At 46.6% G+C, this 18074-nt stretch overlaps 1 protein-coding gene across 5 annotated transcripts in view; it reads right to left on the bottom strand.

The window, feature by feature from the left end:
- Window positions 1-18074, bottom strand: part of CELF4 (CUGBP Elav-like family member 4) — an 84850-nt gene that overhangs the window by 36842 nt on the left and 29934 nt on the right. For 3 of the 5 annotated variants that reach the window (XR_014161419.1, XM_081881633.1, XM_081881632.1), the window contains exons 6-8: window positions 12349-12414; window positions 7788-7868; window positions 2649-2792 (exon numbers count right to left, since the gene is read on the bottom strand). Coding sequence is in view for 4 of the 5 variants with exons in the window: in XM_081881633.1 (XP_081737759.1) it covers window positions 2649-2792; window positions 7788-7868; window positions 12349-12414 (291 nt within the window). In the remaining variant the exon portion in view is untranslated. The remainder of the gene's footprint in view (window positions 1-2648; window positions 2793-7787; window positions 7869-12348; window positions 12415-18074) is intronic. The other 2 variants (XM_081881635.1, XM_081881634.1) reach the window with 2 other exon arrangements.

Below are 18074 nucleotides of genomic sequence, written 5' to 3'. Positions count from 1 at the left end.
GGAAACAAGCTTGCTCCATCTCCCAAGATCCTCCCTTCAGATATTTGAAGTTGGCTATCATATGCCGATATGATACGTCTTCTCTTCTTCATGCGTAACATACCCAACTCCCTCAACAATTCCTCACATGACCACAAGAAGTGTGCTGAAACTAGTATTGTGAGGACGCGGGTGGAGGAGCAATGCAGCCCTAGATTTACAGCGGTGCTCCACAAATTCTTGGCATGTTTTAGCATCTCTCAGATCCTTGTTTTTCAGATCTTAAGTCCCTTTCTCAACATTTTCACCCCAGTTTGCGATCTCTCCCCCCCCCTCTCTAACATATCGGTATGCAGTTTTACCATAATACAACACATTGTGTGTTATTTGCATTCATATATATGTATGCAGCTGATTATAATTTTCACTAACCTAGAGAGCCAGTACTGAACTAATACCCTGGGAGACCAGGGTTCAAATTGCCACTCAGCCATTAAGCTTGCTGGGTAACCTTGGGGACCAGCCACTGCCTCTCAGCCTAACCTACCTCACAGGGTTGTTGTGAGGACAAAATGGGGAGAGGGTGAGCTATCTACACCACCTTGGGCTCCTGGGATATAAATGCAATAAATAATAAATAACAATAGATAATTTTTCTGCACACATCATTTGGGTGGAGATGTGCGCCACCAAATTTGGAAGAGTGCGGATTTCAAAGGGTCATTGTGTTTCGGTTCACACACTGTTTTGGGAATTAGGTAAGTTCACTTTAAAATGTGAACCATCCCTGACGTCTCCTCCATTCCTAGTGGGTGAATGGGTCTGGGCACACATACTACAGTGGTACCTTGGGTTACAGACACTTCAGGTTACAGACTCCGCTAACCCAGAAATAGTACCTTGGTTTAAGAACTTTGCTTCAGGATGAGAACAGAAATCGCATTGCAGTGGCAGCGGGAGGCCCCATTAGCTAAAGTGGGACCTCAGGTTAAGAACAGTTTCAGGTTAAGAACGGACCTCCAGAACGAATTATCTCCTCAAATGCCTCTGGGAATTTGAACCAGCCCTGACGTCTGCACGACCTCATTATCGAACATGTCCCTGTGCATCCTCACCCCACATCTCAGCCCCCTTTTGGGCTCACGTGACTTGTCATCTCCCACCCCCTATTCTGGTTTAGCCTACTTTTCATCATGTGGTCACAGTCAGGATTTCACATGACTTTGCCTCCTGGATCAGGCCAATGACCCAGTATTGGTTTGTTTTTAGTTTAGTTTTCATTGTGTATTTTGTATTCTTGTTTTGTGTTTTAATGCTGTGAAGCGCACGGGGATCTTCAGATGAAGGGCGGAATACAAATCCATCCATCAAACAAACAAACAAAGCCCAGGACCAGGTTTCAAATCCACACTCAGCCATGAAAAGCTCCCTGGGTCAATTCCTTGGGCCAATTCCTGCCTCTCAGCCTACCTCACAGGGTTGTTTTGAGGATAAAATGGGCAGGTGTGAGAACCATGTTTATCACCTTGAGCTCCTTGGAGAAAAAAGGCAGGATATAAATGTAATCGATATTATAATGAAAACGCCTGCAAGCAGGAACTTAGCCCAAGAGGACTTTGAATCCCAGCAGCTGTTCTTCAGCTGCCTGGGACTGTGGAGCACAGCCATTTCTAGCATGGCTCAGAGAAATCCTAGCATGGTAGAGTAGGAAGGGTCCGCAAGGGTCATCGGAAGGCTGTCATCACTACCGAATTTTGGAGAGACATTTGGCCGTGTCGGAAAGAGAAGGGTAGGTGATGGAGGAGGGATTTCTTTGGGGGACAATGGCAGGACTGAGGGAGGTGAGCTAATGGCAGGAAGTGAATGGATGGATGGAGCTGACATTCCCAACCACCGCCCCACATAACAACATAGGCATCCAAGACAGTTAACAGCAGCACAAAGGGGAGGAGGGAGTGAGGATGGGGGGAACACCCTACAGAGAAATCCAAACACTGGGATCAGCATGCTCCGACATGCACTTCATCGCTCCTGAAGCCCAACCCCTTCCATCTCTGGTAAAAAGGAGCAGGCTCTCTGCCCCCCAGGTGCCCTCTCCTTCTGACACCCGGTCTCGCTCACCCAGCTGAGAAACGGTACCCAAGCACATCACTTAGCTTTCCTTACTGCTCCATCTTTGAATTGTCCGCTAAGCTTTTCCTTTGCTGCCCGCTGTCCTCGTTTGACCTGGGTCTTTCTGCTGGTTCCTCTCTTCCTCCTCCTCCTTGCCACCCACTGCCCCAGCCCCAAACGCCTAGCAATTCCCCCATTTCCACCCGACCAGGATTTGGGATGGTGTCCCCAAAGGTTCCTGGAGTCAGTGATCCTCTCTGCAGCAGGGCAATGCAGTTCCAAAGTATGAGACAGTGAGAAGGGAGCCAAGGGGGAAGGGGAGGTGGGGCAGCGGTGGGGGGAAGGGGGGAAGAAGAAGGCAGATCGACAAAGGGAAATCGAGGAGGAGGGGGAGGGGGAATCAGCTAAGTAAAGTTACAAAAAATATAGCAGTATGAGAAGAAAAAGGAAAAGGAAACCAAAAAAATAAAATAAGAAATAAAAAACCAAAAGGTAAAAGGAGTTCAGAGAAAGTTCCTTTCCTGGATGAATCTAATTGTTTTGTTATCTTTACCCACCAAAGCATTTACTTTGGTTTGTCGCCCGATCCACAAACACTTTCGAGGAGATGACATTACCGAATGGCAGGAACATCTGCATCAGCTCTGCGTCCCCAAACTCCTGGGGCAGATGGTAGATAAACAGGTTACAGCCCTCTGGTCCTGCGGGGAAGATGGAGGAGAGAGAGGGAGAGAGAAAAGAGGTAAGGGGTGAAGAAGGCGGGAGCACACGGAACACGAGAACACAAGGCACGTAAGAGGCGCTTGCCGGATCAAGTCAATGGCCCGTCTAGTCCAGCATCCTGTTCTCACGGTGGCCAACTGGGAAACCAGAGTGCAGAGCATTGGTGCACGAGCCCCACTTGTAGTTTCCAGGAGTGGGTGTTCAGAAGCATTGCTGAAGGAGCGTCTCCACCCACATCGTTCTGCCCGGACACTGAGGTCCAGCGCCGAGGGCCTTCTGGCAGTTCCCTCACTACGAGAAGTGAAGTTGCTGGGAACCAGGCAGAGGGCCTTCTTGGTAGTGGCACCTGCCCTGTGGAACGCCTTCTCATCAGATGTCCAGGAAATAGAGAACTATCTGACTTTCAGAAGACATCTGAAGACAGCCCTGTTTAGGGAAGCTTGTAATATTTGATGAATCATTGTATTTTAATATTCTGTTGGAAGCCGCCCAGAGTGGGCAGAAACCCAGCCAGATGGGCAGGGCATGTATGTATGTATGTATAAATAAATATTGCTGCCTCCAACTGTGGAGGCAGAACATGGCAAGTGGCCATCAATAGCCCATCCCCAGTGCCTACTTGCCATCTAAGTTGGTGATCATCACTGCCTCCTGGAGGGTGGGGGGAGGTGAGTTCCATATTTTGACTGTACACTGCATGGATAGGTACAGAAGAAGAAGAGTTTGGATTTGATATCCCGCCTTATCACTCCCCTCCTCCCTAGTTGATGTGGAAAGGCTGAGAAACAGATCCCTGAAACTGGTTTGTTAGTTTAGAAAAAAAAGGTAAGTAAGTGGTGACATGATAGAAGTTCATAAATTTATTTATGGCATGGGAAAAGTGGATGGATAAAAGGTTTTCCAGCTCTCTCATAGCACTAGAACTTGTGGATGTCCAAGGGGGCTGAAGCTTGGAAGCCTCAGGACAGATAAAAGACAGCACTTCAATAGTTAAATTATGGAAGTCACATGAATGGCTGAATGGCTTTAAAGGAATATTGGACAAATTCACAGAGGAGAAGGCTATCAATGGCTATTGTTCAGGGAAGTTTTTAATGTGTGACATTTTGATGTATTTTTAATCCTTGCTGTAAGCCGCCCAGAGCGGCTGGCGAGGTACAAATAAATTATTATTATTATTATTATTATTATTATTATTATTATTATTATTACTATTATTAGCCAGGACGGCTGTGCTCTCAGTTTGTGGAAACCACAGGAAGGGAGAGAGCTTTTGTTTCCAGCTTATGGGGTTCCCACAGGCATCTGTTTGGCCAGTATGACAGGCATAGGCTAATTCACGCCTCTAGATATTTTGAGACTACAACTCCCATGATCCCTAGCTAACAGGACCAGTGGTCAGGGATGATGGGAATTGTAGTCCGAAAACATCTGGAGGGCCGAGTTTGCCTATGCCTGCAGTATGATAACAGGATGTTGGACTAGAAGGGCCATTGACCTGATCCAGTAGGTGCAGGATCTACTTACTGAGTGCACGAAGCTCTTGCAGCCAATTGGAAGCTGTGCCTTGGTTTCTGAACAGTTCCGGGAGATGAATGGACTCCTGGAACGGATTAAGTTTGACAACCAAGGTACCACTGTATTTATATATGTTGGATGCTGCCCAGAGCGGCTGGAGCAACCCAGTCAGATGGGTGGGGTATACATAATAAAATTATAATAATTATGATGATGGAATAGAACATCCCTTTTTCACTGGAGAATTGTTGACAGGTATGGAATCTGATGCAGAATTATTATTATTATTATTATTATTATTATTATTATTATTATTATTATTTTGTGTGTGAAACTCTCCCCCCCACCCTTCCTAATGCCTTATCTGGAATCATCACAATCAAGTGGATCAAGGGTTAAACCATTTCTTCCCCGTCAGCTGGGGGTCAGCGGGGAGAGAGAGAGAAAGGAGGGAACAGGGGTGTACCATGTAGAAGAGAAGGATTTTTAATGTTCTCGCTTTCTTCATCAGGGCATAATTATAGTGTCATAACACAGCAAATTACAACTTTGCCTTTCCTGTTAGAGAGAGGAGTTCACGAAGGTGCTTCCCCCTGCTTTTTATTGGCCATTACTCATCCCCTCGGCTGGCAGGGGTAGTTCCGCCGAGTCAGGATTCTGACAGATGCCCATTTAAAGCTCATTAAAATTCCCGGGCCTTGGCATGATTGAAGGCACTTTCCCTCTCCACATTTTCTTTTTGGATTAATGGAAAATGAAGCCCTGATGAAGACTTGCTAAGCACAATTTTCCCCCACTACGTTGCTAAAAGGAACGGCCGACCCGCTACAAGGCGCGAGGCTCCTCCGGGACCGTGAGGTTGCCTCGGCATTTATGCCAACATGGGGGAGCAGGGCTGGGGTCAGCGGGCCAGGCTAATGGACTAATGAGGCCCCCAAGACCCTGCCGCTTAGCTAAGTGACTTGGAGAACCTGAGCACTCAAAAGGGGAGCCAGAGCATCGCCGCTCCAAGATGCAAGGTGGAAACGTTGACATCATGTCGAGATCAGCTGCTGGGCAGGGTTCAGGGTCTTGGTGCTGAACAATTCAGGACCAGGTGACCTGGGGAAAAACACACCTGCCCCCGTAGAGACCCTGCAAAACCCTTTAGATCATGTCGGGGAATTCTATTCCGCACCTTGCAGAATATCACTGTGCAGCGACGTTAAAATGAGCTCTTTTCACTTTTGCCACTGTGCTATGAAAGGCCCCATTCTGCACCATCAGTTGCTACAGAAGTCTCATAAACAAATAATAATAATAATAATAATAATAATAATAATAATAAGTTTCCCTCCCATCTGACTGGGGACTCAGCTACATAAGTGAAAATAAAACGTTATATATAGATGAAGCCTGGGTTGCCCCAGCCACTCTGGGCGACTTCCAACATATATAAAAACATAATTAAACATTAAAAACTTTCTGATAGTTCTCTGTTTCCTTGACATCTGATAGGAGGGCGTTCCATAGCGTGGGCGCCACTACCAAAAAGGCCCTCTGATGGGTTCCCTGTAACTTCACTTCTCGCAGTGAGGGAATCGCCAGAAGGTCCTCAGAGCTGGACCTCAGTGTCCGGGCTGAACGATGGGGGTGGAGACGCTCCTTCATGTATATGGGGCCATTTAGGGCTTTAAAGGTCAGCACCTTTGACTTGTGCTCAGAAATGTACTGGGAACCAGTGTAGATCCTTTAGGACCAATCTTATATGGTCCCAGCGGCTGCTCCCAGTCACCAGTCTAGCTGTCCCTTTCTGGATTAGTTGTAGTTTCCAAGTCACTTTCAAAGGTAGCCCCACATATATCTCTGCCCAGGGCTTTGCCTTACCCATATGGTCAGACCCTGTTGGAATTCCCCAAATTCCTGTGTTTTTATTTATTTTTATATGCTTGTATACTACCTTTTAAAAAACGACTTCAATGATACCTTTAAAAAATTAACCTTTTTTCATTATACAATAAGATTTAGAAAACTAATGTAAATAAAAAAAGCAGCTACAAAAAGTTAAAAATAACTTTTTTTTTAACCTCACTTAAAGGTTCCTAGCCCTTAAAACCTATAGAACATAGTAGCCCCTCTCAGCTCTCACCCAACATGTTTTGTTTCTCCTCCCAACCTCTCATCCTGGGAGACGGACATTTCCCTTGGTCAAATCCAGGGTTCCTGTAGGTGACTCAAGCATGGGAGTTCCGCACTACAAGGAGTGTTTCCCTCCCCAGGAAATGGGGGGCTGTGGGAGGTTGAGGGGGAAATGACTTGGGCCAATGCCCCATGACTTCACGCGACGTACTTTCCACAAGACTGATTAAGAGGCTAATCACATGGTGCAATATATTCATATTCACCCTGATTATCCAAATAATGTAGGCGAGAGAAAAAGTGGTGGATACAGGTTGGAGTCCATATGAGTTCCTTAGATACCCTTTGGCTACTGGTAATTTCTTTCTCTCTGTCTCAGTTTCCCATTTGTAAAGATGGATGGTTAATGGCTTGGCCAAAAGTGTGAATTTGAAGATGAGTTAATTCCTGTAAATAATGCAATTGGCGTTGGTTTTTTTAAGGTGATATAGTCATGACCAATAGTAATATATTCAATTTCCACCCCTATATTTTATACCATTTTCAAATGTTTGATACATCAGGGCATATATGTATCATACAGCTATCAATTTACACTGATAGCTGGCTAAATTGGTTTTAATTTTTGTTTTGATGTGGTTAGCTTCTCTGTTATGGCTGTTCTTATAGTTGTTAAACTGTACGTATTTGCACAGTTTGGTGCCTTTTGTAATTAGCATTGTAATATTGTAATTAGTATTGTGCAGTTATTGGTACTGTATTCACCTTTTAACTAACCAGCTACCGTGTAACACTCTATGGTCAACACTGGGCCTTTCGAGGCAAATTATGCTGCCCTCTAGAGGCTGATATCTGAGGAGACTCTAGGTGCAAAATCTTACCACCTTTCCTACTCTTTTATCATTTCCTCCAGGAAACAGCAGCTACCAAAAATGGACCAGCAAATAAAGCAAAACTTGGGCTCACATTGAAGTAGTAGCATATCTTCAATTTATTAGGATGTGACTCAAAAGGTTTGGGAAGCTGGTGAGCCTCTGGTGAGGTGCAGCCACGAAGAACTGAGTATTGAGGAACCTACACAGGTCTCACTCTTCAGTAAATATTTTTTGTGGCTTCTTTCATAGGAGTTTTCATAGTGGCATCAAAATAGCAGCTCTGGAGCCCTCTGGCAGGAATTTCCTTATGTTATGATACCTAGATAGTGACCTCTTCTTGAAGTATGTGCATGACATCGCAAGGTAGTGTGTTTTCCAGAAGTGGTGGCTGGCTACGCAGTGTTTCTTCCTGAAGCTACAGAAAGAATTGCCCGTGGTCAAGACAGTATCCCAAAGACTCACCTTCTCTCTGTTGCTGTGGGATCATGGGAGGCGGCTGTGGGAAGGCTTGGCTAATCTGGCCATATGCAGCAGGGTAAGCAGCTATAGGGGAAAGAGGGGGAGAGAAGAAAGGAAGGAAGGTTTCAGGACCATTGCAGAAGCAGATCTTCACCCCCGACAATCATCCCCAACCAAGAATTAAACCTTGTCAGGCCGTAAGGTGGCACATTATAACATGAACCCAGAATAACTTGAGTTCTTGAAAACTGGCTGGCCTTCTTTTGCTTAAGAGCTCTTGGTGTTCTTCAGAACTGGGTTAAGTGCACACATGAATGCCATCACTTGGTTCCTCAACACCGAGTGTGTGAACTGACTCTCGAGTGTCATTGGCTTGGAAAAGCTGCAAGAGTCGGATATGCCATGCTTGAGCTATGATGGCCCACTCACTCACCAATGCAATTTAACGCCGTCATTAAAATGATGAGCGTGCCTGCAATGGGCCTGTCTGTATCCTGCCTCCAGTTGTGCAGCTCTGAGGATCACACTGGAAATGCATCACAAATGAGAGAGCCACAAGCCATTTGCATAGACGAAGGGAGGCAACCTTGAAGGCCCAGTGAATGTTCTGGAGAACCTCATGGTGCAACTTGGTTGCAGGTAAGCTGGTGTGGCCCTGAGCAGGGGTCCATGGATACTCAATAACACAAGGGAAAGAGTTGTGGAGGGGGTAGCTGTGTTACTCTGTTGCAGCAAATCCAAGGAAGTCTCTTGTGGGAAGAACATCAGAACAGCCCTCTGGATCAGGCCAATGGGCCACTTAGTCCAGCACTCTGTTCCCACAGTGGCCAACCAGATGCCTGTGTGAAACCTAGAATAAGGACAGGAAGCCTCTTCCCTCCTGTGGTTTCCAGCCCAATATTCAGAAGCACTGTTGGCTTCAACTGTGGAAGCAGAGCATAGCTGCCATGACTCATTGCTATCAATAGCCTTCTCTTCCATAAATTTGTCTCATCCGCTCTTAAAGCCATCTGGGTTGGTGGCCATCACTGCCTCCTGTCACGGTACCTTGAAAGACGAACACATTTATCATGACATAAGCTTTCATGGGCTGGAGGCTGATATCTCAAGTCTCTGATGGACTTCCGTGTGTGGTGGAAACCAGTTATCTGCTTGCATGGCAACAGGAGGCAATGGCACCACGGACAACTATTTTAAAGGTCACGCCATAGCACGACACATCAATTCCGAAATCATGACACCTTGGGACCCTACGAAGGCCAAATCTGCTTTCCCAGGGGGGTTATTGAGAACTGCAAGGTCTGAACCAGGTCAGTCTGTCAAATCTTGCAAGCAATAAGGGGCAGAAACTAAGACACCGGGAACTGGTCTTTTATGGAGAATGAAACTGAACTTCCCAGATTCACACACCAAAGCATTCCTTGGCAGGAGTCGATGGTCAGTCTTTGAACCATAGGAAGTAAAGTTACAGATAGGTAGCCGTGTTGGTCTGCCATGGTCAAAACAAAATAAAAAAATTCCTTCCAGTAGCACCTTAAAGACCAACTGAGTTAGTTCTAGGTATGAGCTTTCGTGTGCATGCACACTTCAGCAACAGACAGGTTGTGTTATCCATGGAGGGAGACTAAGCACTGATATTAAAAGTCTGAGAAAATTCCAGTGGAAATGTACCACGACTAAAACATATGAAAGCATCCTATTGTCAAAGCACCCTGCATTTTGCATTTCAGGGAAGAATGTCCTTCCAACCCTTTTCGCACGAGTGCATGGCAGAGAAATTTGTTACCCTGAATCTGAGCTGCTGCCTAACTTTGACTCCCTGGGTTGCCTTCTCCTTCACCTGCTCTTAGTCATTTGCCACACTTCCCTGTTCCTGATTTTATTTGCTAGAGGGCTTTGCTGTGCTCTGCAGTGCTCCAGACCAGAGGTGGGAAAATGTCAAGCTTGTTGTATCTGCTTTCTGAAAAAATTTAATTTACTGGAACTCCATGTCCTACCAATTAGAGCCAGTTGCAAAAGGCACAGAAGAAAAAGAACAGTGCCTCTGAGCATATGCTGAGCCCAGGTACTTCTCCCTGCCTGAACAAAACTGAGCTGACAGCTTCTGTTTTCTACAGAAGTCTGTTTATGGTTAGCATCCTTCCCAGTGGCATAGCAGGTGTGGGGAAAAGGTGGGCTACCGGGGCAATTGCCTCGGGTGCAATTTTTTTTGGAGGTGTGCCTCTGCAGCTGCCACTCTGACTGGAGGCACTCCCTGTCCCTCCCATCTGCCTCACCTGAGCAGCACTCTGGGCTGGAGCTGAGAGAGTTCGGGCCCTTGCATCCTTTGGCTGCACAGGGGTCCCCAGCGGTGGGAGAGACAAGTGGATGGCAAGACTCACAGCAGTGGCACCGATCCATCCTGAGGATGCATGCGCAGAGGTACTGCTGCTTCTCTATAGCTCTGTCTGGCGGCAGCAGGAGTGCCACATGGAGGTACCAGTTGAGGGAGCAATACTTGCCTTAGGGGACATAATACTTTCCTTGCTCCGGGGCTCTGGCAACCCATGCTACACCACTGTTCCTTCCTTTAGCAGCCCAATTCATTTTTGGGTGAGAAAAGTCACTTGGTTGTTCCTACTGTTAAAACAACTGGGAATCGGAATTGTCTGGATCTAGTGCAGATCACCGAGATATCGACTGGCAGATCCAGATCTCCCTTCTGCCACCTCTGCTCGACAGGACTCCTTACACCACAGTGGCTGAAACCAATGAGGACTCTGTGTTGACCAGTTGGCGGCTCCTGGGAGATGGACGGGAGAGCCCTGATGTATTCTAGTCTGATTCACGATCATCTTTTAGATGAAGAAATAATATCTCACGGCATGCCCCTCCCCTTGCCTTTTCAGATTAATGTCTCTTTTTCGATCCCTGTGCTTCTTCTGCACATGGGAACCTGTGTGATCCTCTATCCCCCTCTCTACCCAAGACAAAAAATGCTCCGAAAGTTTGGGAGCAAAGGACTTCCAGTATCCATTCAATCTGCAAGTACTTTGCTCTGTGTGCTAAGGTAATTTGAGCTCTGCAGTGTGAGAAAAGGGGATTTTCATTACCCATCTAAATTGTGCACACCAAGCAAAATTGCATACATTTCTTATTTTTCTTAATTGATGCTGCTAATTAAGTGAAGGGACAGGTTGCTGCATAGGACACAGAAACCCGTTCCCCTGGGAATCTTATTATTCACTTCTCCTTTCGGAGATTCTACAAGATATCACTGCATTCCATCTTCCTGCCATGTGGACTAGAAATTTGGATTTTTAAAAAATGAGAGCTGAGATTCTCAGGATGATGTATTTTGTGCCTGACACTAAATTCTGCCCCCTCTTTTTTCTGGTTCTTTCTTTCTTGTTCCAACAGGCATTTGGCAACTGACTTTTTAAGGGAAAGGATGCTGCTGTGCTTTTTTATTGTAATTATCTGTATGTTTCAATAGATCATATGCATATATTTTTATTAAAGTTCAATTGTTTTAGCTGTTTCTGTTTTATCTGTAAGCCGCCTTGAGTCCCAGTAAGGGTAAAAGGCAGGATATAAATAAATGTAATAATAATAATAATAATAATAATAATAATAATAATAATAATAATAATAATAATGATGATGATGAAATACCTACAACCTTGATTTGAATGTCTTCTAAAAAATAGGGGCTTATCTGCTATAATCAGTGGGGTTTTGGTGCCCTTGAATAAAGGACTTATTTCAAATGAAGAACATTTCCTTTGCTGCCCTGTGTTTCAATCTGTAAACTTAATTATGAGTTTCAGTTTGAACTTCTTAATAGAACTTATCTGATTTTTGTATGGCTTTCTTGTATTCCTGGTTATTCTGTTCCGTGGCTTGGCCATATGGCAAGTTTTATTCCAGATGACCTGTTTATTGAGCCCAGATCCTGATTTGTTTGCAGGGAGGTTAGACAAGGATGGCTATTGAATGAGCATTTCTCATTTTCTTTACTGCAGAAAGTCAGATTTTTTTTGGGGGGGGGAGGGGGAGCGAGTTTCTTGTGCAGAACTTCCCAATCAACTACAACTGTGCAACCCAAGTTTGCTGGAACTTGGTTGAATTCCACCTGAAAACAGCGACTAGCCGCCTGAGAAACAGTTTCTATCCAAATGCGATTTTGGTTTTACACGCAGTGTAAGGTAGTCTTTATGTGAGTATATTGTATTCAGTTATGGGGTATCAGAGTTTTTAGGGGCTATAGCTGGGATAGCAGGCTTGTGGGTTTTTGAATGTCTGATGTAGATTTTTTTAATTTTGTTGTTCTGTATGGGACAATGACAATAAAGATTATCATATCGGCAGTCTGAAAGCACCCTTTGGGCGCTTGTTACAGAAAGGCAGGGCAAAAATGCAACTATTCAACAAAAGCATTCTCCCTTGGGTGTCGCTTCACGGTCTCATTGGGATTCAAAAATAATACAAAGCACAGGCGCGCTGTGCCAGTTATGAAGAGCCCCCAAATGCATCGAGCATCAGAGAAGTGAAAGGTTTATTGGGGGAAAGTGTTAATACTAACGACCTGCATATTGCTGCACTCCGGCGTAGGCTTGCTGCAAAGGGTCGGCTGCGGTGGGACTCTGTGCTGTGAAGACACAAGAGAGAGAGAAAGAGGAGGGTTAAAGGGTAATGAAGGTAAGCTCACGAGCACTGGAAGCACCTCCTGGGTCAGCCCAATGGCCCAACTAGTCCAGCATCCTGTTAAGATATTCCATTCCACCTTAATAACAGACGTGTGTGGATTGTTGTATGTCATCTGTCTGTTTACACTCCAGCACAGCTTGCTGGGAACTTCCGTTTATATATAGCTATTGCTTCCTGCTTCTTACTTTGGACATGAAGGAGAGCAGACATGCTTTCTTTGTCCTGATGTATGCTGAATAAACTGCTTGTAAATATGCTTTACAAGGGACGCGGGTGGCGCTGTGGGTTAAACCACAGAGCCTAGGACTTGCCAATCAGAAGGTCGGCGGTTCGAATCCCCGCGACGGGGTGAGCTCCCGTTGCTCGGGCCCTGCTCCTGCCAACCTAGCACTTCGAAAGCACGTCAAAGTGCAAGTAGATAAATAGGTACCGCTCCAGCGGGAAGGTAAACAGCATTTCCGTGCGCTGCTCTGGTTTGCCAGAAGTGGCTTAGTCATGCAGGCCACATGACCTGGAAGCTGTACGGCGTCTCCCTCGGCCAATAAAACGAGATGAGCGCCGCAACCCCAGTGTCGGTCACGACTGGACCTAATGGTCAGGGGTCCCTTTATTCACCTATGGTGAATAAACTGCTTACAAATATGCTTTAAACAGCCTCTATCGGCTCTTCTGTTGCGAAGAGTTTTTGTACTCTGCTGGCTTGCGTGCTCAGCTTCTGAAGGCTTCTGAAACTCAAGTCGCAGTTACATACTGATCCAAGGACTGGAGATCGCCCAGTTACTGGCCGGTGGGCTGGAGCCAGCTGGGGGCCTGCCAATTGCCCCCGTTTCCTTGGAAGCATCCCAACACCCGCAGGGGCCGACCAGATACCCCAATACGAAACCCGCAAGCAGGACCCGGGCGCAAGAACTCTCTCCCCTCCTGCAGTTCCCAGCAACTTGTGTCCTGTAGCATTGCTGGGCAGGGGGCAGAGCGGAGCCATCTTGGCTAGTATGGATGGCTGTCACGGGTGCTTTAGCTGGGATTCCTTCATCACAAGCTAGGGACCCAGGGGGTCCTTTCCAAATCTACAATTCTATAATCATCCTACAAGCACACAAAGAGAAAAGGCAAATTAACCTGAAATAATAATAATAATAATGATAATAATAATAATAATAATAATAATAATAATAATAATTATTTATTATTTATACCCCACCCATCTGGCTGGGTTTCCCCAGCCACTCTGGGCGGCTTCCAACAAAACATTAAAATACAATAACCTATTAAACATTAAAAGCTTCCCTAAACACGGCTGCCTTCAGAGGTCTTCTAAAAGTTAGGTAGTTATTTTTCTCTTTGCCATCTGATGGGAGGGCGTTCCACAGGGCAGGTGCCACTACTGAGAAGGCCCTCTGCCTGGTTCCCTGTAACTTGGCTTCTCGCAGTGAGGGAACTACCAGAAGGCCCTTGGGACTGGACCTCAGTGTCCGGGCAGAACGATGGAGGTGGAGACACTCCTTCAGGTATATTGGACTGAGGCTGTTTAGGGCTGTAAAGGTCAGCACCAACACTGAATTGTGCTCAAAACGTACTGGGAGCCAATGTAGGTCATTCAAGACCGGTGTCATATGGTCTCGGCGGCTGCTCCCAGTCACCAGTCTAGCTGCCGCATTCTGGATTAGTTGTAGTTTCTGGGTCACCTTCAAAGGTAGCCCCAGGTAGAACACATTGCAGTAGTCCAAGCGGGAGATAACTAAAGCACGCACCACTCTGGCGAGACAGTCTGCAGACAGGTAGGGTCTCAGCCTGTGTACCAAATAGCTTGAGACCTTCCTTTTGCATGCCCTCTTCTCCCCTGCGTAGGGAGAAATCCGCAAAAAAGATATCCCTTGAATGAGCTCTTCCACGGGTGTGCAGCAATAAAATATTTAAAGCATAGCTTGGCTGAACCTTCGTCCCCCTAATGTCACCTTGGCCCTAATATTTCACTTCTTATTAGGAGCTTAATTTGTATTTATCGGTGCTGCTAGGTTTTACATTTATGCAGTCCCCCTGGCTTTGTACTTTTTAAGACAGCCCCTCAGGGGGATCAGGGCCATTCATCCCTTCGCTCTCCACCTCATTGCTTCTCTCCTGTCTGCGGAAGTGGAACATCACCTGGAGACGAGGGCTCAGGCAGAGCGGAAGCAGAAGCCTCAAAAGTATTTGCCTGGATACCCTTTGCTTGTCCTAGAAGAGGCACCTGGCAAATCCTAGGGAAGGGTTGACGCTAAGAGGGTGCCCCCAAACTGCTGTTGCGCAAAGTGATGCATTGCTTCTGTAAAACAGGGGCGTGCACCATGGCAAGTCATAATGACGTCATAAATTTTTTTTGCTGTGGGTGCCCATGGGTGCCTGACTTCCTCTCTCCGCCTTGGCTGCGGCTGAATTCATGCACTGCTCGCCACAGCTGCCACGCTGTTTCTGCTCTGCTGCAGTTTGCCTTCCTCCAAAAACTCTGCTAATTGTCTCGCTGCCTGCTTACATTATTCCACCCGATTCATTTCATTGCAAAGGAAGCACAATGCAAATGGGGGGGGGGAATAAGTATGTACAGTGGTACCTCAAGTTACAGACGCTTCAGGTTACAGACTCCGCTAACCCAGAAATAGTACCTCGGGTTAAGAACTTTGCTTCAGGATGAGAACAGAAATCGTGCTCCAGCGGCGTGGCAGCAGCAGGACGCCCCATTAGCTAAAGTGGTGCTTCAGGTTAAGAATAGTTTCAGGTTAAGAAAGGACCTCCGGAACGAATTAAGTTCTTAACCTGAGGTACCACTGTATCGTTTGCGGACTGCAAGCAGCAACAGCAGCAAACAGTGGTCACATTTGCAGGTTCAGTGTCCGTCCTGGACAAGGGAAGAATAAGCAAACATTGGCCATTTCTGCCCCCATTTTTGTTTCTGTTGCAATCCTCCAACATGCCCTAGTATGAATCAGCCTTCGGTGCAAGCCTATCAGAGAAAAAAGGAGCCTTGCCTGGCCTGACGCGCTACATAGAAAGCAAGATCTGAGCTCGTAAAATGGAAGACTAAGCCGAGCTGATAAAACGGATGTCCAAAGTAACTTCTCTTGTCATCTCAGGGCAAAAGGCCCTTCCCAGGGCACCTGGCTGAGAAGAGGAGTCTGCCTCTCTCTTAATCCCATCATTTCCATATCCCAGTGGAAAAAAGCTTCTCTCAGCTAGTCGCTTCTTTTGCAAGGCGATCCCGGCCAGCACGAGACCGTGTGACCATGGCGTATAACCTTCCATAAACCTGGAGACATAAAACAAGCCAATGACCTCCTCGACAACCATAAATATGAATTTAACGAAGGCAGCACTTATTCATTAGGTAGGAGTCGAGGAACGACTCCCAAGTCCTTCAAAGAAAGTAGATCTGTTAATGTCACTTTCCCCGAGTGTCTGCCCGGTGCCAGGAAGAAAAAGAAAAACCAAAGTCAGCATGACGTTGAGTGCTTCGCCCGGGAATGATCCACAGAAAACCCACAGCGCTGATAGAGTTATCAGCTGACATCGAGGGAGATGTGTGTGACTCAAAGGGACAGAGAGCCAGAATGCTGGGCAGAAGCAGCATTTCAAAGGCGATTTCCCCTGAGAAAACCTGCAAGTGCTATATAGGGTTTCACTGGCCAGTGTTTAAAAAGAGAGAGTCCAGGCAAAATAGTGAGATGTTCTCAGGGGTGGGGAGCCATCTTCAGAAACAGGAGCCCTGGATTTCCTTGGCAGCCCTCTCCTTGGTGGCATCTAAGCAGACCTTCCGTTCTCAAGCTGCCCTTCTTCTTCAGACAGCCAACTGAAGACAGGAGCACTGGAAGCTGCTTTCTAGTGAGACAGACCAGTGGTTTTTCCCCACCGGCTGGCTGTTGCTCTCCAGGAGGCAGGAGCCCTGTCTGCCTTGAACCAGGGATCTAGCCGTCTTATGGAGGCCTTTGGAATAAAGTTAAGATCCTAGTCCTCATTGTTCTGGAGAAAGGGCTGATTTAAAGAGACGCGTATGAAAATGACTTGTGCCAGGCTAGAGTGGTGCAGCTCAGGCCCATGCCTTGGAAGCTTCCTAGTCTATTTGCAAAGGCTTTCTCCTATAGTTCCCATAAGGTGAAGGTAAAGGTAAAGGTAAAGGTAAAGGTAAAGGGACCCCTGACCATTAGGTCCAGTCGTGACTGACTCTGGGGTTGCAGTGCTCAACTCGCTTTACTGGCTGAGGGAGCCGGCGTACAGCATCCGGGTCATGTGGCTAACATGACTAAGCTGCTTCTGGCGAACCAGAGCAGCGCACGGAAATGCCGTTTACCTTCCCGCTGGAGTGGTACCTATTTATCTACTTGCACTTTGACATGCTTTCGAACTGCTAGGTTGGCAGGAACAGGGCCCGAGCAACGTCCCATACCTACTCTGAAGTCCTAGGTTCACGCTTCCTTCTCCAAGCACCCTAGATATTTATATTGTGAGTGGTTAGAGTGATAGACTGGGACCTGAGAGTCCAGGGTTCAAATCCCCATTCAGACATGAAGCCCACTGGATGTGACCTTGAGCTTCCTTCACAGGGTTGTTGTGAAGATAAATGAGGAGGGCAAGTATCTCTGCCTTGAGCAACTTGGAGGAAAAGGCGGGATAGAAAACAAACAAACAAACAAACAAACAAACAAACAAACAACGTATCTTGCTTATTTGGTGGGTGGGACGGGGCAGGGAGGTATAACAACGTCAGACTTTTGCAGGATTGGAATATAGCCTCTTGGGGAAAAAAACAGCGATGACAAACCTAGACAGCATCTTAAAAAGCAGAGACATCACCTTGCCAACAAAGGTCCGTATAAAGCTATGGTTTTCCCAGTAGTGATGTATGGAAGTGAGAGCTGGACCATAAAGAAGGCTGATGGCCGAAGAATGGATGCTTTTGAATTCTGGTGCTGGAGGAGACTCTTGAGAGTCCCATGGACTGCAAGAAGATCAAACCTCTCCATTCTGAAGGAAATCAGCCCTGAGTGCTCACTGGAAGGACAGATCCTGAAGCTGAGGCTCCAATACTTTGGCCACCTCATGAGAAGAGAAAACTCCCTGGAAAAGACCCTGATGTTGGGAAAGATGGAGGGCACAAGGAGAAGGGGGCGACAGAAGATGAGATGGTTGGATAGTGTTCTCGAAGCTACCAACATGGGTTTGACCAAACTGTGGGAGGCAGTGGAAGACAGGAGTGCCTGGCATGCTCTGGTCCAGGGGGTCACGAAGAGTCAGACACGACTAAACAACTAAACAACAACAACAAAAGTAAAAGTCCTATCCGTTGACCGACCCACTTTGCATCCAGGAAGTTCTCAATGACGCAGCATGGCCTTTGGTCTGAAGAAGCTTCCTTTCACCTGGATTCAACGCGGCCTTTTTCCTTCTAAGTCTTAACATCCCAGAGCAGATTGCATTAATGCTGCCTCTGTACCTCAAATGGCTCCCGACTTCATAAACTGCACGGCTATATTTGCTGATAAGTGCTTTTCCATTCCCCCAAAGCAGTGAGCAGGGTAAGACCTCTTGGCTGGATGCCTTGCCTTCTAGATTCAGGTCAACCCCTCTCTGCTC

This window comes from Podarcis erhardii (genome assembly GCF_964252035.2).
Source record: "Podarcis erhardii genome assembly, chromosome: 11".
Lineage (NCBI taxonomy): Eukaryota > Metazoa > Chordata > Lepidosauria > Squamata > Lacertidae > Podarcis > Podarcis erhardii.
This window is presented reverse-complemented; position numbering and strand designations above follow the sequence as displayed.